Genomic DNA, 22,505 nt, shown 5'->3' with positions numbered 1-22,505 from the left:
ACCAACACCACCACCACCACCTCCACCTCCACCCCCGCCACCACCCCGCTACCAACACCACCACCACCTCCACCAACACCACCACCGCCACGCTACCAACACCACCACCACTCCGGCCCCCACAGCCGCCACCTCCCCACTACCAACACCACCCCCACCACCTCCACCACCACTGCCACCACCACCACCGCCGTGCTACCAACACCACCACCACCACCACCTCCACCCCCGCCACCACCGCCACCACCTCCACCCCCTCTTCGCCACTCTGCTAACTTAACACAGTGAACAGAGAGTCAGCGAGGGGGAGTCTGGGAGAACGAACGATGAGAGACGAACGAGAGAGAACTGAAACGTGGAATCAGGTCGGTTCGTTCTTGTTAAAGAGTCGTTCCTTCGAACTGATTCGGTCCCCGGCCCCCACCACCACCCCCCGCCACCACCAACCCCCGCCACATCGCCAACCCTGCCCCCCGCCAAATAGACTAACAGAAGCAGGGATGGAGAAGAGATTGAAAGCAAAACAACTAAATAGTCGTTTAATACCAAAAAGTAAATCCACGGCAGGGCTTGTTTGTGTTGGTGATTATTTTCAGGGGTCCGGTCTCTTCTGTCACCTGGCGTTAACCTTCATCTCAAGGTCTGTCTTATTTTCCTCTGCCCCTCACATATGAACTTGTTGAAGCGGAGCTCCGATGTGTGGAGGGTTAGGAAGGACTGTGAAGGACAGGAGGCTTTTTGTTGTTGTTGTCTGAACTCCTGGACTCCTGATCCTCTGATCTCTATCTGAGTCCAAGCAGAAGGAAGCTTCAAGGACTTCAAGGAAACGACGTTACTACCTCTACGATGTGATCCTGCTCTGGGCCACGCTCTGTGTTTCCCTCTCTGCTCGGCGGTTGTTTTTCTATGATGACACATATCACAGAGGGTGTTGTAATTTCACGGCTGGGGGAGTTTTTTTTTCCGTTGAGCGTGGCCAATGTTAGGTTGGCCAACATGCCTTGTTACCAGATACTGGGTTTGTGCAGGCGGATCAGCAACAAACTACAATTCCCCAGACTATGGATCATTTTTCCGCAATAAGAATAGATAACACGATAGTGAAAAAATAAAAGTGAACATCCGTTGATGCGCCTCAGATGAACGCTGCTCCTGCTCTTATGAATACCTCATGTTTTATATCCACAGAGACAAAGATTGTATGGTGAACTGATTGTATGCTTAACGTGTGTTAATAGTCGATTACCATAAAAAGGGATCATCAGCATCGTCACACAGCTTCAGCAGTGACAGTCCGTCTGTGTAGGGCCGGTTTCTTTGAGCTTTGGCAAACCCCATGAACACGTCGGCAAATAGCGTGAAAGCGCGTCACACTTTTGTTGTGTTCGTTGGAGAATACCAAACGGTTTTATTACGCATCCTTCGATACACAAAGTCGGCTGCTCTGGAAGCGGTTGCACACGTTGGTGATGTGCTGCTGAAGGACAGCTCCGGCCCAGGCTGTCACGACTCACCTCCAGGGTCTCAAGGTCGCGTGTTCCTCGGTGGAACCTTGGTCCTTCACATCACGAGGCCCGCCGTCTTGGACCGCTCAGAAATGCTCCACCAATGTTCTGCCAAAATGCTCTACTTGAAAGCGTATGATTGTGGGAAAAGATTTAAAAAAAAAAAAACATTTTGTGCGATGGACTTTTGTCTCCCTTGTCACGATTCAAGAAAAAAAAAGATATGACCATGATTTATAATATCGCAATTGCCCTGAAATCACTTGTTGGGTTTGTTGTAATTTGACTTGTTGTGCTGTGTAGTATTACTTTTAAACAAAGTTTTGTTGACATATTTGTGTTGGTTATTTTTACATTGGTAGAAATAAAGAAAAAAGCACACATTAATTGACTACGTAATTAATGTCAGAATCAATTCATTTTCATTATAATTAATATTTTTGATTCATTTTTTTAAATTGCTTTGAATAATACACTTTAGTGAATACATTCAAGAAAACATGACTTCATATATATAACTAAGGTCTTATTAAACTGTATTTTCCAAAAGGGACCTTGAAATGAATGTTGATTGAGCTTCATCAGTGGAGAAAGTTGTTGGAACCATTCATAGGCTACAGTATTACATGTAGTAGCTGCTCCAATGAAAAATGTGTTTAGTAGTTAAAAGTAGACCAGTTTATGCATAAAAAAACACACTAATCTTGGTTTGTGACTGATTTTTAAGCGAACTGTATGACATGGATATTGTTGGTTCTTTCTGGATATTGGATAAGGAAGTGAATTAAGAGGAACTGAAAAACTTTAACGATAACTTTCATGTCCTGGATATTCAATTCACTGTGGCGTATTCATACCAAGTGTGTCTTTGTTCAACAAGGAGGGAACCCTATGGCTATTTGATCGCCAATTGGAATGAGAAGTTTTAGCTCGGAGTAGGTTGAACATGATTATGATGAAACCAGCAGCTACCATCACCTGAACAACCTGAAGCCCCGCCATTGCAGTCTTCTGCCTGTCAGCATCCTCCACCACCACCTCACACATAGGAGATAATCACTTGGAAGACAAAGCCTCATTTGAATCTGCAACAGTGTTGTAACTTAAGAGCTGTCGAGATAACACATTTTCTGTTGTTTTCTGTTGTCGAATAACTGAGGAAGATTTGCATCTTCCAGCTAAATTTGTCGATTTGTCTGCTGCTGGTATCTTCCAATGATGATAATGGACTACGATGCAATTCCTTTACAGAATAAATAAATCACTGCAGGCCATCCCCTGTATATCACTGTACTTAAAGATGATACTGAGAAATGCACCTTCACACAAACATACATGCATACATGCAATCTAAGAAAGGGGATTTCACAAGTCCTTCTGTTTGACTTCGTCTTTTGTTTCCTTAGTGATGGTCCTAAAGTGTTCACCATAAAGGGCCGCACATACTCAACAGGAACAGGGGGGGAAAAGGCGAGGGAAGCTGAATACGCGTGGTTTGGACCTATCGTCACAAGGCTTATGCCAAACATGAGCAAGCACAAGTCCCTTCTCACAGACGGTCCAGGTGCTCCCCCTGCTGGACGCATCGCAGCACTGCGTCAGACACCGCCGCAAGATACATAGAAAATAACATCATATAGGAAATATAGCTGCATTCATTACCACCTTGATTAACAATAATTATAGATATTTATTGCTTGCAAAATGTCAATTGCATGTTCACACATATACTATCTCAAAGTTTTCAGTAAAAAAAGATGACACGGAAAACAGTCTTAAAAACAAAAATGGCTTGCATAATGTTTATGAAACAACATTAAAGTTCTTTGTAGACTCATCATTTGATTAAAAAAAAACATGTATAAAATGTATCATAAGCATTGACATTTTTTTAACATGTCAATAAAAAGAACACTTGGAGTGGATTAGTACAAGGACATGTTACAATGGTTACAAGTTAGAGACCCGTCTACGGAGAGCCTTGGCACTCTCTATTGAGCCCCGTTGTGTCCAACTCGGTTGCAGTTCCAGTAGATTCCACCGGGGGTGATCGCATGAGTGCAGATTGAATGGGGGTCTATGGGGCTAGACGGCTAAATGTGTCTCTTTCACCCGCTTGTCGTTGAAATATCACCTATTTTATTGTAGATTCCGCAAGTTCACTATAGATTATAGATAAAAATTCGAATGAATGAGTACTTCTGTCCTTTCGATTTCTTACAGTTTGGGCCGTTGTCGGCCGTACACGCTAGCGTTCTGCTAATGAATGCTGATTGGTCAGGGACGCACTTGCGACTGATTACGACCTGAGACCCTCTTGATGGCATCTGAAGCTGAAGCACAATCAGAAACATTATCTTAAGGAGGACTTTCCGTCTAAGTTAATTGTTATATATTATATGTATGTATGTATATATATATATTATATATATGCTGAAGTGCAAAAGTGACTCAGAACTTTCCGTAAAGCAGGACCTCTGGCAGTGACGTCATCATCTTTTTGAACGGATTTTTAGAACAGATAAGTGAACAATATACAGAGGGGGCTAAGTGTATTATCTTAGCCCCCCCTTTTGAATGTGACTTTCAAATTACTTAAAAAAAAAAAACAACGACACCCTGAGAAAAGTGTAATTTGACGGTGAAACCCGTCGACTCCCATTCATTCTGCACTCACCCGCCAGCGCCCTCGCGTGGACGGATGTGTTACCGCAACCAGTTCAGAAACCGGACGTCACCAGAGAGTGCCGGTTCTCTTCATATTGGACATTCTCTGTTTGAACCCAGGGACACCCACACGGCTTTGACAGGTTGGCCAAGTGAACTTTGTGGGGCGGCACATCCAGAAGGCGACCAGACCAGCAGATGAACAACAGTACAGCTTCGATCTCAAACTGTGTTCACATGGAGGCCATGTTTCATTTTTTTCAGATTTCCGGTCCCTCTTGCTAGTACAAAATTCTAAATGAAAAATAATAATAATCAAAGTGTTTTGTATTAGAAGATCATTTTTGCAACAGCTACAAACAGGAACTATTCCCAAATTGACCATTTACAGCCTTTGAGAGGATTTCTACTGAATGAATTAACGACAAATGACTTCCAAGGCGGTGATTACAAAATAAAGTTGAATAATAAAACACTGAGATGTAAAACAAATAATGCTAAAGCCCTTACAGAATCAACCAATGCCCTATGAATACCACTAGCCATTAGCACGGTACAAACAGATTACATCCCTGGCAGTATTTAAAGACAGCAACCTCACATAACAGGCGCCTTATCCTTCTGTTCAGTCACAAATCAACTCTTATTCTTTTATGTAGCAGTGATACAGATCTCTTAAAAAAGTGTACACTATTGCTGGCTAGGTTAATCTCCTTAGGGTTTAAATGCAACTTTGATCATCACTTAAGAGACTTAAGTTAAGGCAAACTCCAACGTGTTCCGATAGATGCTTCACCGTAGCGCCCAGTGATACCAGGAGCAGTGAGGGGCGAGCTGGTCTCTGGTGAGCCGTCCACGAGCACTGACCTTGTGTGTGTTTGAATGCGGACAGGCCTCACAGCACTCCTGTATCAGTTCTTATCAGCTCTACATACCTCCCTCAGATAAGATCTCTTTGTGGGCTGCTCGGCTCGGTGGAAGCGGTGGTTCACCAGGGTTCACCTTCCGACATACAGAGAGGCTCTCACAATGCAAGGCCTTCAGAACGGCCCTTTTTGAATAACGGCAGTGGTGCTGTGCTGTGACTGGCTGCCAACGTTCTCCCTTGTCCCCTGGTCACAGAGTTAGACTGAAGCACATTCACTCTATAGCATAAGAAAGCTGCAACAAGCTAACACAGGTGAACTACGAACGGCATGTGTTTTAGTGGGATTATGTTGTCTGTGTGTGTGTGTGTGTGTGTGTGTGCGTGCGTGTGTGTGTGTGTGTATGTGTTTTTTGGTCTTAGCCTTCTAGAAAGTCTTTGTTTTCCATGTTGAAGGACATGATGTTGGTGGGTGTTGTGTTGGAGGTGTGTGCGTGCTTATTTAGTGGGTCTTGTCGTAGTTCTTCACCATGCGTTTGATGTGGAACAATTTGTGCCGCAGCCTGCGGCAGTCGTGTTTCTTCGCCCGGTAGTCTGGAGTCTGCAGGGCCGTGGGGAAGAGGAGTCAGTCACGAAACATGGACACGCGTAATCACACTTAACGCGTAATCACACTTACACTGTGGCTACAATACTTCTTATTTTACTTTGAAACATGCGTAATCACACTTACACTGTGGCTACAACACTTCTTATTTTACTTTGAAACTTTCTCTGAGTGTCCCAAAAACTGATCTCTATTAATCAAAAGGGTTACAATCTAGAGAGCACAAATCTATAATACTAATTTCAAATACAGAAGACTTAGTTCTTCAACTCACCCTTTTCAGATCCTTAAGTTGGTTATATTCATCTGCCACAGACTGAAAAAAAATACAAATGAATGAATCTGAATTAAAGAAATGCCAATAAAAATACAAAAGACATAAAATATTTAGCGACATGCAGATATTAGGGCAGCTGTCGGCCCCTAGTGGACGCCAGCGGTAGGGCAGCTGTCGGCCCCCTAGTGGACGCCAGCGGTAGGGCAGCTGTCGGCCCCTAGTGGACGCCAGCGGTAGGGCAGCTGTCGGCCCCGTAGTGGTGGCCAGCGGTAGGGCAGCTGTCGGCCCCCTAGTGGTGGCCAGCGGTAGGGCAGCTCACCGGGTACTTGGCTGAGCTCTCGTCCAGAGTGTCCAGCTGCCTGCTGAGCTTGTTCAGCTGGTCGTGGATGTCGTCCATCTCAGCACACAGGTGCTTGTACTCCCTGAGGTCGGAGTCAAACTCCTGCTTGTATTCGTGGCGTTGGGAGTCGGACATTATCACCGGGTAGACGCTGGCGGTGGGAGGGAGAGAGAGAGAGAGAGGGGGGAGAAGGAGAGAGGTTGAACGACAAGAGGCAAGACAGGTTGAGTGGACAAGAGGGGAGGATATGCTGAGCTATCTGCTCGGTAAACGTACGCAGGTTTGTTTCAGCCAGAACAATAGCAGCTTATCAACACGGCAAAACGACCAGCAGTGGTGGTGGTGGCTCACTGCTGCAGTGAGTTAGTGAGGCCTTGTTTCATAGAGAGTCCGTGTTATACTGCATAGCTAACAGGATTACTTATGCTGCTCCAATGCCGTGTGTGTGTGTGCGTGTGTGTGTATGTGTGTGTGTGTGTGTGTGTGTGTGTGTGTGTGTGTGTGTGTGTGTGTGTGTGTGTGTGTGTGTGAGAGAGAGAGAGACCACGTGTAATTAGAAGGACCTGGGAATTGGGCCCCAGCTTTCTGTAAAGCTTCACTGAGCTTTAACCACGAAGCTTAGTGGAGCAGCTGGACAGCAGCCTAACCCTCACCCTCACCCTCACCCTCACCCTATCCCTCCCCCCCCTCACCTGTCCCCCCCCCTCTCACCTGTTCCCCCCTCACCTGTCTCTCCCCCCCTCACCCTCCCCCCCCTCACCTGTCCCCCCCCTCACCCTCCCCCCCCCTGACCTGTCCCCCCTCTCTCACCTGTCCCCCCCTCACCTGTCCCTCCCCCCCTCACCTGTCCCCCCCCGCCCTCACCCTCTCACCTGTCCCCCCCCTCACCTGTCCCCCACCTCACCCCCCCCCCCCTCACCTGTCCCCCCCTCACCCTCCCCCCCCTCACCTGTCCCTCCCCCCCCTCACCTGTCCCCCCCCTCACCCTCCCCCCCCTCACCTGTCCCCCCTCACCTGTCCCCCCCCCCCTCACCTGTCTCCCCCCCTCTCACCTGTCCCCCCCCTCACCTGTCCCTCCCCCCCCCCCCTCACCTGTCCCCCCCCTCACCTGCCCCCCCCTCACCCTCCGCCTCCCTCACCTGTCCCCCCCCCTCACCTGTCCCCCCTCTCACCTGTCCCCCCCCTCACCTGTCCCCCCTCTCACCTGTCCCCCCCCTCACCTGTCCCCCCCCCTCACCTGTCCCCCCTTCACCTGTCCTTCCCCCCCCTCACCCTCCCCCCCCCTCACCTGTCCCCCCCCTCACCTGTCCCCCCCCTCACCTGCCCCCCCTCTCCCCTCACCTGTCCCCCCCCTCACCCCCCCCCCCCCTCACCTGTCCCTCCCCCCCCACTCACCTGTCCCCCCTCCCCCCCCCCCCCCCCCTCACCTGTCCCAGTCCTCCTGCAGCTCGTTGGCCGTCTCCCCCCCGGTGGTGTACTCCGTCTCGTACTGGGACTCATCCAGCTCGGGGTTCTGCCGCCGCCTCTTCCCCCGGTGGGCGGAGGGCTTGCGGACGCCGCCCCCCCCGGCCCCCCCGCCCCCCCCTCCCCCGGTCTCCTCAGAGGGGCTGGAACTGGTCCTGCCCCCCCCCTCCAAGGACCGCGCCTCCGACGGGCGGCTGGGCCGCTCCGAGTACCTGGGGGGCAGAGGGGGGGGGGGGGGGGGGAGAGAGAGAGAGAGTAAGTTCCCTTAAACTAAAAAAGGCATGTGGTGTTGATGGTATTCTAAATTAAATGATTAAATATACAGATCTCAGATTCCGATTTGGCAATTCTAAAACTGCTTAACACTGTTCTTAGCTCCGGGATCTTCCCCAATATTTGGAACCAAGGACTGATTAGCCCAATCCACAAAAGTGGAGATACATTTGACCCTAATAACTACAGAGGCATCTGTGTCAACAGCAACCTCGGTAAAATTATATATATGATTTTAAATAGCAGACTTCTTAACTTCCTGACTGACAGTAATGCCATAAGCAAAAACCAAATCGGCTTATTACCAAATGATCGTACAACAGACCATATATTCACATTAAGCCAAATAAACCAAAACAAAAGCAAACTATTCCCCTGCTTTGTAGACTTTAAAAAAACCTTTGACTCAATTTGGCATGATGGTCTGTTGTTTAAATGAATAGAAAGTGGTGTTGGAGGAAAAACATCATAAAGTCTGTGTACACAAACAACAAATGTGCCGTTAAGATAGGAAAGAAACACACAGACGTCTTCCCACAAAGCCAGGGTGTGAGACAGGGATGCAGCTTGAGTCCGACCCTGTTCAACATCTACATTAACCAACTAGCAAGGACACTAGAACGGTCTGCAGCCCCCCGGCACAACACTAGTGGACACCGAAATCAAATGTCTGCTGTTTGCAGATGACCTGGTGCTGCTGTCCCCAACCAGAGAAGGCCTACAGCAGCACCTAGATCTTCTGCACAGCTTCTCCCAAACCTGGGCCCTGACAGTGAACCTTAGTAAGACCTAAATAATGATATTTGAAAAAAGACCCAGCCTCCACAAATACACATTCCACATAGACACTGTTACTCCAGAGCAAACAAAACACTATACCTACCTCGGCATAAACATGAACACCACAGGAAACTTCACAAAGCTGTTAATGACCTGAGAGACAAGGCAAGGAGGGCATTTTTTTGCCATTAAAAGAAATATCAAACTAGACATCCCAAATAAGATCTGGCTAAAAATCTTTGACGCAGTGATAGAGGCCACTGCGCTCTACGGCTGTGAGGTCTGGGGATCCACTCACTAACCAAGATTTTATAAAATGGGACAAACATCAAACTGAAACCCTTCATGCAGAATTCTGCAAATCAATACTAAAAGTCCAAAGAAAGACACCAAATAATGCATGCAGAGCAGAATTAGGACGATATCCAATCGTTAAAATTCAGAAGAGAGCCCTAAAACTTTATAACCACCTTAAGGAAAGCGACAGCAGCACACTCCACAACAAGGCCCTCACCCACAGAGAGTTACACCCAGAAAAGTGTCCCCTTAGCCGGCTTATCCTGGGACTCTGTCCAACACCTAACAACCAACACATCAGGCAACACCAAATGATAAGAAAACAAAAGGAAAAGTATTTGGTACATTGGAAAGAGTCCACCAAACACCAGAGTCAATTGGCTTGCTCTTTGTCCCTCAACAGAGACTACACCTCAACAGAAACAGAGACTACACCTCAACAGAGACTACACCTCAACAGAAACAGAGACTACACCTCAACAGAGACTACACCTCAACAGAGACTACACCTCAACAGAGACTACACCTCAACAGAAACAGAGACTACACCTCAACAGAGACTACACCTCAACAGAGACTACACCTCAACAGAGACGACACCTCAACAGAAACAGAGACTACACCGTGGCAGAATACCTGACCACCGTGGCCGACCCAAAACGGAGGAAGTCCTCGACCAGATGCAGACTGGCCGTGGAGAAGGGACGCCACAGACAAGACCTGGCTCCCAGGAGAACAACAGACTGCGCCCCCACCGCACACAAAACCAACAGAGAGAGACAGAGCTGCACTTCCTGACTTCCTGTGAGTCATGCGAAGACGTCGGGAACAACACACACTTCCCACGGATAACAAAAGGCACGCGAGGACTTTAAAGACGCTCCAGATGCTCACACACTGCCAGACCTGTTGGGAGAAACACAACAGTGTGTGCGACGGCAGCGGCAAAGTTCATCACCTGTTGTGTGCAATACACTATCGCACTACTGCACACATCCTCCGTTTTGTAAATACTGTTAACCTGTTAATAAGAGATACTGTCATTTTTATAATATCGCACATTTTACTTTTTTATTGTATAATATTTGATATGTATATATATTTTGTATTTTATGTTTATACTTATTATATATTGTACTATATACATGATCTTTTTAGCTTTTTATTTTATTTTCTAATCCTTTTTATTTTATTGTTCACCTGCTTTGGCAATGCAAATGTATATTTCTCATGCCAATAAAGCTTTTTTGAATTGAATTGAATTGAAATTGAGAGAGAGAGAGAGAGAGAGAGAGAGAGAGAATATCCTATAATGATTATTAAAAGAAAACAAAACTAGAGGCCAGCGACTGCAGACACACATTCGGACTCTACAAGTCTACAAGCCAGAACTTCTAATGAAACTGGTGGCTGGCCTCTGGCAGTTGGTCGATGACAACAACAAGCAGAGAGCAAATTCATATGTGTGTGTGTCTGAAGGATTTGTAGAGGAATGTCCACCACAGCCAGCGGGTCTACAGGAAAGATACATGCAGGCTCCCAGAGAGATACACAAGATCAAAGTTACACGAAGACTCACAGAAGGCAGCCTGTGATGTACGCACTTAATCCCTGCAACCATCAGGTTGCTAAATGATAAAGGTTAGGAGTAGGTGGAGAGCACACCAGTGTTTTCAAGTGCAGGGTGGTTGTTTACTGACAGACTGAAATGAATTGTGAGTTGAATGTGTGTGTTGGGACTGCTGTTGATATATGTTTTTGTTTGTGTCTACCTCTTATGCTATTTATAGTATTTATTAAGTAATTTATTATGTGAGACTGGTAACTGCGAACTGAATTGCCCATTTTGGGATAAATAAAGTTTTTCTAATCTAATCTAATCGAATGAACGCACTTTATGTACGTTGTATTTATTCATAGGACTTAATTGTGTAGCATCTGCAGTAGCCTAGCTATCACTGCTGTGTACGGGGAATGGGGTCAGCCTGGCGATGGTCAGTACTTGCACTTGGTTCTATGAACATCTTTACTGTACCGACATCAATATATTGTTTCACTTCTTATGACAAATGTACTTATTGTAAGTTGCTTTGGATAAAAGCGTCTGCTAAATGCCCTGAATGTAAATGTAAACGATGGACAAGCTACAAGGTGTAGGAGCACAACGTATCACACGGTGATATGTTGATATTAACATAACATGTTGTCATTTTAAGTAGTATGTTTAGATCCTGCTGTCCATCACTGCAAATACTGTCTGAACCAAGTTCTGTTTTTGGTCTTCCTCCTTTGGGAGCTCCGTGGATCATTATGTGTATGATTATCTGATTATTATTATTATCAGATTATTATTATTATCTGTATGATGACCATCCTGCACTGCAGTAGTATCCAGCACTACTGTCCACCACCCACTACAAACGCCTCACCTCCCAGTGCACCATCAGTGAACCAGCTACCAGGTCGTACCATTACTCCCATTCATGCAAAAAGAGTTGGTTTGTTGTCACCGTGTGGTGAGAGAAAGTACGCCCAAAGGTTCAGCCTTGAGTGGTGGTAAAGTGGTGGTGTTTGTTTGTTTGTTTGTTTGTTTGTTTGTTTGTCTGAACTCACTGGTTGACGTAGTCGTCCGTGGGCACCGAGGACCTGAGGACGCGGTCCAGGCCGTAGGACGTCACGCTGTTGGCCGAGTCGTTGAGCCGCCCCCCGGACTTCTCCGAGAGCACCAGGGTGGGGGCATCCTGGCTCTTCTCCACGTTGTTCACCTGGAGCCCAGAGGGACACAGGTCAACAACAACAACAACAACAACAACAACAGGAGCCCAGAGGGACACAGGTCAACAACAACAACAACAACAACAACAACAGGAGCCCAGAGGGACACGTCGTCAACAACAACAACAACAACAACAACAGGAGCCACAACAACAACAACAACAACAACAACAACAGGAGCCCAGAGGGACGCACGTCAGGGGGACCACAACAACAACAACAACAACAGGAGCCCAGAGGGACACAGGTCAGGAGAACCACAACAACAACAACAACAACAACAACAACAACAACAGGAGCCCAGAGGGACACAGGTCAGGAGAACCACAACAACAACAACAACAACAACAACAACAGGAGCCCAGAGGGACACAGGTCAGGAGAACCACAACAACAACAACAACAACAACAACAACAACAACAACAGGAGCCCAGAGGGACACAGGTCAGGAGAACCACAACAACAACAACAACAACAACAGGAGCCCAGAGGGACACAGGTCAGGAGAACCACAACAACAACAACAATAACAACAACAACAACCACAACAACAACAACAATAACAACAACAACAACCACAACAACAAAAACAACATCAACAACAACAACAACAACCACAACAACAGGAACAACAACAACCACAACAACAACAACAACCACAACCACAACAACAGGAACTACAACAACAGGAACAACAACAACCACAACAACAACAGGAACAACAACAACAACAACAGGAACAACAACCACCACTCAGGTTGTAAAGTCATTAAGAGTCAGGGCAGTGAGCCACATTAATTTGGCAGCAGTGTTGTTCAGAGATAAGAATGTTTTTTCTAAACGACAGCAGAAGAAAGAATGCTAATCCACAGGGAGTATTGGGGCGTGTAATTGGTCTGCACAGTCAACGGATTACCTGCTTCATTTGGCCGATTCTAGAAACAACTTGTAACCTAATTTTAAATCAAACACTACACTATTACCTAGAAGGCAATCCCAAATTATTATTTTTTTTCCCCAATAATGACCGTCGACGTTCTATACATTATCCCGCTTATTACACGGATACTTGCCAAAGCGAAAAAATAACTTCACACGCGGTGTCTTTTTACAATTTATTTGTTACCAGCATTCATAGTGTTGATCAGCAGAGAAATAGTCCGCCCAAGATGTTGACGTCGCTTAGCAACCGAATCCGCTGGGGTTGATAAGTTACCGGACGACTTGCGGAGTGATACGAGAGACGTGGAAAAAAATACACTTTCCTTGACAGCGGTCGTTATATGCTTAACAACGGTCATTATCGAAAAATAATTCACCACCGGAAGTCGGGAAGGCCCACGCAAGTGAACGGAGCGTTCCACAGCGCTGAGGGGTGTAGTAATAAATATATTTATTATTGTTTTCATTCTTGAAGCTGAAGGGAGTGGATGCTTATGAACAGCGACGGCTAAATCAACACGTCCTTCCTGCAGGTGAAGCTCTCCTCTGTGGGTCAACACGTTCCTCAGAAGCAAGGCTCCCCTGCTTCCTGTCCAGAATGACGCGAGCAGGGAGGGAGACTGAGACATGAGGCTACCGCTGGGGGGGGAGCACGGCCCAGGGTCAGCCTGGGTGTCCCAGGCTGACCCTGGGCTACCGTCGATCACGACCCCGCGGTACCGAGCCGACCCCGGGGGGGTGACGACCACGTGTTGGTCATCATCAAGCTGAACAAACAAGAGATGGTTATTTTGCGTCGGTGTTGCTGGGAGTAGTTCCCTCTTTCAGAACACTGAGAACTGAGGATGAAGTCCCCCAAGAATGTGAACAACGCCCTGCCAAGGGGGGGGGGGGGGCCCGTCGAGGGGGGGGGGGCCCGTCAGCCCCTGAGGACGGACTCAGAGGGGCCCCGCAGAGTCCAGGCAGGTAGGGGGGGGGGGGGGGGGGGGAGGAAGGAGGCTCTAGCAGACAGAGGCAGTAGAGAAGAGAGAGAGGGCAATAATGTGGAAGGCCGACAGAGATGGACAAAGTGTGAGAAACCGAACAAGAAGCAAAGCAAACCTCGCTGCACTTTGACCAGTGTGGGCCTCAGACTCCATCTCCGTAGTAGAACGCCTTTGTTGTTTTTTCATTCTTCAAGAATTTGAACCCCCCCTCCCCCCACCCCCGCCCCCCCCCCCCCCCCGAGTGACGGTGACGACGTCAGCACACGGACACAACACACTCAGTAATGAATGAGAGCAGTGTGTGAGGTCATCGCTGGAACAGAGACGAACCGCAGCAGCCGGGCACAAACAAATCCTGTTTCAAAACAATTACTCTGAAGGTCAGTCTCTTAGATAGGGGCGCTCCTGAAGACTCACGACGGGGGCCCTCCAGGGGCCCTCCAGGGGCCCTCCTAGGGGCCCTCCTAGGGGCCACACTATGAACCTCCCTCAGACCAGCAGCTGGCACAGTGTCGTGTCCACGATGAACTATAACTCCCGTTGTAGCGCCCTGCCTCGGCTACGGGCAAAGGCAGGACCCCGGAGGGAACCCGCTGTGGACACGAACGTACAAACAGAACGGCCGGGAGGGGGAAAAGGAAAAGTCAGGAGGCCCGTCAGTCCAAGAGGCTCTTATACGTCGTTCAGTCCAAACTATGAGTCACTACTCGAGTAGGAGCCGTCTGGGAGACCATCGCTACGTCTGGCTCTATGATTACACACAACACGGGCGGTGGTCACGGGATTCACACTAACGTCGGGCGTGTCTCGTGATGCGTGTCTGTCCCTCCTGTCTGGTGGTGGTCTGGTGTCTGGGCCCCCAGCAGGACTCTCCCTGCCCTCCCACCGCCGCCACCACACCCTCGCCCCTCTGCTGTCGGTGGGCTTGTGGTGTTGTGGTGTTTGTTTGTCTGTCGATTTAACGTATTTCTCCCACTGGGGAATTACTAGAGTTGTATCGTGTCGAAGAACCACCGGGAGATTTGTAGCGCTATTTGCAAGTGTCCTCGGTGACACAGACACGTCTTCACAGAGGAACACGCTGCTTCATTTCTTTCAGACGCCTCGATAATGTCCGGGTTGTTGTTGCGTTCGAGTGGGAGATAAAAGTAGAAGTTGTTCACTTTGTTTGTCACACGACGACCAATAACCATTCAGTATCGCAGGTGTACACACTTCACCACGACTGGCTGAGTTGTTGATGTTTAAATAACAAGGCGGTTCCCTAGAAACCACCGGCCTGCCAACAATCTGTTCTGCAGGTTAATGATCAGTCAGAGTGAAACCAGGTAGGAGCCCTTGGAACACACACACGCACACACACACACACACACACACAGCTGTAATCAGTAGGTCTGACCCTGACGACAGTCGCTAGGGTTAGGGTTAGGAATACTGCAGTGGTGCCATTACGACAAGCTCAGCTTCACAGACAACAATACCCAACGGGAGGAGATCTACTGCACCAAAGTTCACCACCTCCATTTTCCCAGTCAAATTTAGCAACAAATAATATCCAAGGAAATTCCTTACTTAACAATTTTGATCGTACTGGTTAACCAGTGGTTAAAAAGTCACAGATTAGTTACAGGTGACCATAGGCTAATAAAAGCCTGTGTATGAGCAACATGAACGTGGAATAAAGAACATAATGGTCTGGATCAGGGGCTACTGTAGTGACACACACACACACACACACACACACACACACACACACACACACACACACACACACACACACACACACACACACACACACACACACACACACACACACACACACACACACACACACACAAATACAGACATTCACACAAGCAAATACTGTAGTAGCGCACACACGTAGGCAGGTTTTATATACGTTATACACTATTAGCTGTGCCGTGTACATGCTCTATGTTTGAATTGTAAATGCATAACAACTATGAGACGGTCGACTTTCAGCTCACTAAAGACTTATGGACTTTCAGGTCATAAAGATAAACATGGGAACTCATGACTGAATGGAAGTGGCGAAAAACATTCCAAAGTCCAAATGAAACTCATCTCATCTCATCTGGCGTCATGCATCTCCATTCCCTATATATAATGGTGTATACACGGTGATCACATGTTGAAAATGTAACCGGTATTTACTTGAAGATAAAATGAAGAAACAAATAACTAAGAAAATAGTATTTTATGATGATATGACCATGAACGCTGCACCACTGGTTTGGTGTAGTACTGTAGTTTGGTGCAGTACTGTAGTTTGGTGTAGTACTGTAGTTTGGTGCAGTACTGTAGTTTGGTGCAGTACTGTAGTTTGGTGTAGTACTGTAGTTTGGTGCAGTACTGTAGTTTGGTGTAGTACTGTAGTTTGGTGCAGTACTGTAGTTTGGCGCAGTACTGTAGTTTGGTGCAGTACTGTAGTTTGGTGCAGTACTGTAGTTTGGCGCAGTACTGTAGTTTGGTGCAGTACTGTAGTTTGGCGCAGTACTGTAGTTTGGTGTAGTACTGTAGTTTGGTGCAGTACTGTAGTTTGGCGCAGTACTGTAGTTTGGCGCAGTACTGTAGTTTGGCGCAGTACTGTAGTTTGGTGCAGTACTGTAGTTTGGTGCAGTACTGTAGTTTGGTGCAGTACTGTAGTTTGGTGCAGTACCCAGCAGTGCCTTGTGACTGCTGGGTGAACTCATAACAACTCATGATGACTGTGCTGCTGTAATTGTGTCTTACCCATTCCTCCACGTCTTGGCCCTCGGAGGCCATGGGCCCCGCGGGGGGGGGCTCCCAGTAGATGTTGGGTTTACCGTAGCGCCAAATCTTCCCCCGTGTCCTGTGAGCGTAGAAGGCGGCTACAGCCAAGGCGATGACCACCAGGAACCCAAACGCCATGGCAATGCCCTGGGAAAGAATGGCATTGTATCAACAGGGACTTTGATAAGAAGCTCTTTATTCATCACACGTTGGACATTTTTGGGTAGGTTTTCAGTTGAAGGATGAGGCCTGACTTCACTCTGATACACCTCTCTGGATGTATCTCTAGTAGTACATTTAATCAGGACGGGGAAAAAAAAGTGTTAGAAGAGGATAAGTCCTATATTATCAGAGTACCACAGCGTACCAGGGAAGTGGAACGCAACATCTGCGCTATCACAAACTGTACTGCCAAAGTGTGTCAATCAGGACCGTAGATAAACTGTACCAAAGAACATGATTCACTTGACCAACGATAAGGGAGAGCTTTTGGCCCAGGCCTACACTTATTTGACTTTCATACCCTTCTTTTTTCGAGTGCCCCTCGGAACAGAGTTACAGGGGGGGGGGGTGGTATGAACTTCCCCCCGTGAAGTGGGGCAACCCTCAAGACCTTGCTACGCCAGAAGTGGTGCTCTGTGGAGTTTACGTAGGCACGCCACAGGTTTGTTGCCAGACTTTCTAAACCGCACAATGCCGTCTTGAGCTGTAGTGATTTCTGTTGTTGTGTGGACCATAGCCATCCTTCTGTGGTTGTCGGCCGCAAATCAGCAAGTTGCCTCCCTACCATGGCAACGGTGGTATTAACACAATGACATTTATCTGATAGAGAAAGGAAAGAATGGACGCTCGCAAATCGTACACAACTTGTACGTTTCATTCCCAGGCCCCTTTGTGGCAACCCTGTAGGCTAGCAACTCTCCTAGCCTGCTGTTGGTGGAGCGCTAACCAGCTAACCTGAGCTGCTGGACGTCGTCGTAGGCAAAGGGGGGGGGGCATGGGGAAAGGCCATCAGCATACTAGTGATGTTTGTTATGTTTGTTATAAAGAAATGGTCTTTAATACATTAAAACGATCTTAAACTACTTTACTAATACGACAGTCATCATAATTATTTGGTCTTCATTAACAACAAGAAAATCTGTTGTGGTTTTCTTTAGTTTGTACAGCGTAACTCAGCGATGACTCTAATAACACTTGGTTTTGAGTGAAAAACCTCAGCTTGGAGGCCATTCCCACCTGCCCCCCCCCCCCCCCCTCCCACCTGGCCCTACCCCTCTATCCAATCTAGAATGGGGACACCCTGCCCCTACGCGTGAACGTGCTAAACGGAGGCGAAGGGCTAAGGGGTCTGGGCAGGGTGGCGAGGGATTGGTGCCTTAGACTAACAAAAAAACGGTTTTGCAAAAGCATGAAACTGAAATGAGGTGTGCAGAAGAAGAAAACAGGGCCTACCTCTTGCGGGTCTACAAAGCAGTAGTGGTACAGGTACTGGTTGTACATGGGAAAGCCGCCCACGCCTCCCATCTGAGAGTAGCTGGTCTGGTACAGGTTCTGACACATCATCAGCATGGGGTTGTACATCATGCTGGAGGAGCTCTGGGCCATGGGGTTCACCCCCACGATGTACACGATGGTTATGATGCCCTGTGGGGTGGTGGGGGGGGGTTAGTCGTCGTAGAACTGTCTGGATCAGGGGTTCCTCCGTGATAAACCTCAGAACGAACCAGGAGACCCAGACCCTAAAGACCCAGGACCCAGGAGACCAGGAGACCAGGACCCTAAAGACCCAGGACCCAGGAGACCAGGAGACCAGGAGACCCAGACCATAAAGACCCAGGACCCAGGAGACCAGGAGACCCAGACCATAAAGACCCAGAACCCAGGAGACCAGGAGACCCCGACCCTACAGACCCAGGACCCAGGAGACCAGGACCCAGGAGACCCAGACCCTAAAGACCCAGGACACCAGGAGCCCCAGACCATAAAGACCCAGGACCCAGGAGACCAGGAGACCCCGACCCTACAGACCCAGGACCCAGGAGACCAGGAGACCCAGACCATAAAGACCCAGAACCCAGGAGACCAGGAGACCCCGACCCTACAGACCCAGACCCTAAAGACCCAGGACCCAGGACACCCAGACCCTAAAGACCCAGACCCTAAAGACCCAGACCCTACAGACCCTACAGACCCAGGAGACCAGGGAGCGTACCTGCAGTACAGCCAGCACCGCGCTGCAGACCAGCACGGCCAGGTAGAAGCGACGGCTCCTGAAGGTGCCGCTCTTGGAGAAGGTGGCGATGAAGAAGCCCAGGATGAAGACGAAGTCGATGGCCGCCATGGCGATCATGGCGCCCTTGGCGGCGGACGGCGTGGGGTAGGAGTTGTAGTAGCCCCCGTACCCGCCGCCGCCGTAGCCCCCTCCGTAGCCCCCTCCGTAGCCCCCTCCGTAGCCGCCGCCGTAGCCCCCTCCGTAGCCCCCTCCGTAGCTCGACCCCCCGCCGTAGGACCCCAGCCCGCCGCCGTAGCCGTACTGCATGTCCCACATCAGGGTGGACGCCACGCACGCAAAGATCCCCACGCACAGCACCAGCACCACGGCCATCATGGCCTTGACGATGCCGGGCGGTGACAGCCACCGGTAGAAGTGCTGGGGCGTGTCCTCGATGTAGTAGGAGCCCGGTGGGGGCGGGTAGGGGTCGTACTCGCTGCGGGGGTCCTGGAAGCTGCCGGCGGGCCCGTAGCCGTTCTTGGAGGGCGCGGTGTAGGGGGGGCTGTAGACCGGGGGGCTGTCGTAGCGCTGGCCGAACATCACTGTCGTCGGGAGTCAGAGGAGCCTGAAGGGAACAGCGAGCGGTTAAATAAAGAGTCAGGGGACGCTCTGGAGAGTCAGGGAACGCTCTGGAGAGTCAGGGAACGCTCCGGAGAGTCAGGGAACGCTCTGGAGAGTCAGGGAAACGCTCTGGAGAGTCAGGGAACGCTCTGGAGAGTCAGGGAACGCTCCGGAGAGTCGGCGTAAAGTGCAGCTCTGGGTCCAGTCCTGCTGCTGCTGGCCGTCCGCCGGGTGTGGCCTCACAGATAACAACAGGTGTGGCTATCTCGAGTTAAAGAGCTTCGTTAACATAAAAACTTTCAAGTAAATGTTTGACTTTTGGCAAGTGATTGAAAAATTTACGGCCACGCCATTATCGCCCTGCCATGTAGCGCTGCTGCATTATGGGAATAAAGCCGGTCGCAAGGGAAGCACTGAGTAGCCGCGGTGCCCCCCCGGGGGAGGCTGACCTGAGCGCAGCGCTCTGGGAAGCAGCAGAAGTCATAGCAGGCGGTGGGTGTGGAGACGGCCGTACCACGATGCAACGACGAGCCCCGACAACAATAATGCCCTTCACACTTCACGGGCGTCAGCAGGCGTCTACCCTCAGACCCCGCATCATGTCGGCCCCACATCCACCGCTCACATCCTCTGGCTGATCTCACCGCTCACATCCTCAGAAACACATCCTGGCCGATCATTGAAGTGTTTCTGTTTGGAATTGTATGAATTTTTTAAAAGCAGGAATTTGAGGCCGTGCTGTAAACGTGTTAACAATGGCCATTCTTCCTGGGGGTCGTACCGCAAAGAAAAAAGAAAAAGAAAGACTGTTTTGGAGGCGTGGCGAAAGGCAAGTGAATTCAAAAACAGCAAACTGTAAGGCGCGATAAAAAGAGCTGGAGGTTTGAAAAGAACATCATTTAGGAACTGAAAGTAAATTTAGAGCATCTTTCACTGGACCTGAAGCAGAACAATGTTACACGGCGTGTATAATGCTTCATAGTCGTCTACTAATACTCACTGACGCCTTACACCTTCTACAATCACATCTCTAGAGACTTCTCTCCACTGTGAAGAAAGACGTCATCTTACTGACATTCAAGACCTTCTCAACCTTCTCTTCTCCAGCAGCGCTGCGCCAGACACCATTTTGGACAGTATAAAAATGTCAGGGGGCCAGAAGCCTCCAGCCCCGCCCCCCCCCCACACCGCCCTGCCCCCGGTAGACAGGTGGGGGGGGCTAATAACTCTCTCTTCTCCTTTAAGGCATTTGGCACAGATTGCAGGGGGAGTCTCGCCTCAGTGCTTTCCGTCCAAGACCCCCCCCTCCCCACCCTCATTCCTCGGTACTCCCCCCTCCAACGCGCCCACTCCTGGCCCCATTGTCTCCAGAGTGGGAGGGGCGGGGGGGAGTCAGGGGGCTGGTTGGAGATGGCTGTTACCATAGAATCAGGTTGGGGAGAAACGGGGCACTGTCCAAAGAGAGGGTCAGACAATCGTTCCTCTGTGAGGCTCCCTTCTGGTGAAGGGAGGGTGTGTGTGTGTGTGTGTGTGTGTGTGTGTGTGTGTGTGTGTGTGTGTGTGTGTGTGTGTGTGTGTGTGTGTGTGTGTGTGTGTGTGAGATTGTGTGTGTGTGTGTGTGTGTGAGGAGGGTGAGCACAGGTGGAGGATGTCTTGGCTATGAGTGTCAGGTGTCTTGTGAAATGGGGAATGCTTAATTTTCGGCCTGCCAGCTTTCCCAGGACAGCATTAGTTCTGATTCTGCTGGTGTGTGTGTGTGTGTGTGTGTGTGTGTGTGTGTGTGTGTGTGTGTGTCTGTGTGTGTGTGTGTGTGTGTGTGTGTGTGTGTGTGTGTGTGTGTGTGTCTGTGTGTGTTTATATAGGTGTGAACAGGTGTGTACCAGGTGCGATGCAGCCTGCTACAGTGAATACAGCCAAATAAAGTGAGTTCTGCTGGACCACGATAACACAGAACCGCAGCAGTAGGCTAAGTACAGCCGTGCTTCTGTTGGCGCTTGAACCCTTGTTTTGAGCCATCGGCCAAACACCCACGGCTCAGTGGCTGCTGCGGCAGCACACAGAGACTCTATCCGCGGTTGTAGATCACAAGATTCCAACCCTGCGGTCACATGCCCCCCCCCCCCCCCGTCAAAAACAACTGAACCCACGATTCATCAACTGTACGCAACATGTCATAGCATTGTTGTAAGCGTTCGATATTTGGTATATGTCTGGAATAGATCATGCACAGTTTTAGGTAGAAAACAGCATTTCTTCTCGGACGCGTGTGTCAAAAGCACCACAGGTTTTTTTTATATATATATATATATCGTCTAGCATGTCCTTGCCCTTGAAAATCCAATTCAGTATTGCCAATATATAGTATCAGACGTCAGTTATGCTCTATGTATAGGGCAGATGTCAATACAATTGATTCAGCTGAGGAAATGACCTATGCTCAATCGGAGTAGCCTAAGTGTTTTGTAGTTATCTAAGGAGGGATTTTAAATAGATCAAGAGGACCTTACAGACGAATAGAAACACTATTTACTTCTGCTGAGGGAAGGAGGAAAACAGTCGCTGTTACAGTGAACTTATTTTACCCAGACAACCTAAGCAGCTTTATTTTAAAATGTCTTACCTGGCTGTCCGTGTGCAGAGGAAAACCGTGTGGTTCCTGTCCCGAGTAATCCCCCGCGAGAAGTCAACAGCACCAGCGCCTTTTCTTAATAAGGCCACCTTACTTTTGAGACTTTATTTATTGTCGTCAAGAACGCATCGTATCAACGCATCGATTCGGAGTGTGTTCCGTGGTGTCTCGCCAGCACAGACTCCGCCGCCCTCTGAAGCACTCCGTTTTGCACCACGGGGGGTCTGCTGCGGGCGGGACGTCCCACTAGGACACGGGGACCGCGGACCGTCGATAAAAATTAAAAATAAAGCACATTGACATTGTATGGCTTTATAGTGTATTGGTAGTTTTGGTAAAAAAAAAATTAAAAAAAATACTCTATGCTGAATATGCTGAATCTGAATAGTTATAAAATATGTTGACCAGTCTTTTTGATGTGGTCCAGAAGTCCTACAGCGCCCCCGTCCGGAGGTGGAGGTTAATTAATTAACTTAATTAACTGAT

At 48.8% G+C, this 22,505-nt stretch overlaps 1 protein-coding gene across 1 annotated transcript; it reads right to left on the bottom strand.

Moving 5' to 3' along the window:
* Positions 1 to 3,176: 3,176 nt before the first annotated feature.
* Positions 3,177 to 22,218, bottom strand: LOC311352918 (occludin). Its single transcript, XM_084472745.1, has 9 exons — positions 22,011 to 22,218; positions 18,770 to 19,394; positions 18,010 to 18,201; positions 16,534 to 16,701; positions 11,689 to 11,840; positions 7,689 to 7,937; positions 6,241 to 6,412; positions 5,919 to 5,960; positions 3,177 to 5,638 (listed from the first exon to the last, which is right to left on the bottom strand). Exons 2-9 carry the CDS (start codon positions 19,367 to 19,369, stop codon positions 5,540 to 5,542), a joined length of 1,674 nt encoding a protein of 557 aa, XP_084328871.1. The 5' UTR covers positions 19,370 to 19,394; positions 22,011 to 22,218; the 3' UTR covers positions 3,177 to 5,539.
* Between the last annotated feature and the right edge of the window lie 287 nt (positions 22,219 to 22,505).

The sequence above is a fragment of the Micromesistius poutassou genome (assembly GCF_964030765.1).
Source record: "Micromesistius poutassou genome assembly, chromosome: 9".
In the NCBI taxonomy this organism is placed as follows: Eukaryota; Metazoa; Chordata; class Actinopteri; order Gadiformes; family Gadidae; genus Micromesistius; species Micromesistius poutassou.
Note: the sequence above shows the minus strand (reverse complement) of the source record. Positions and strands in the feature narration are given on the sequence as shown.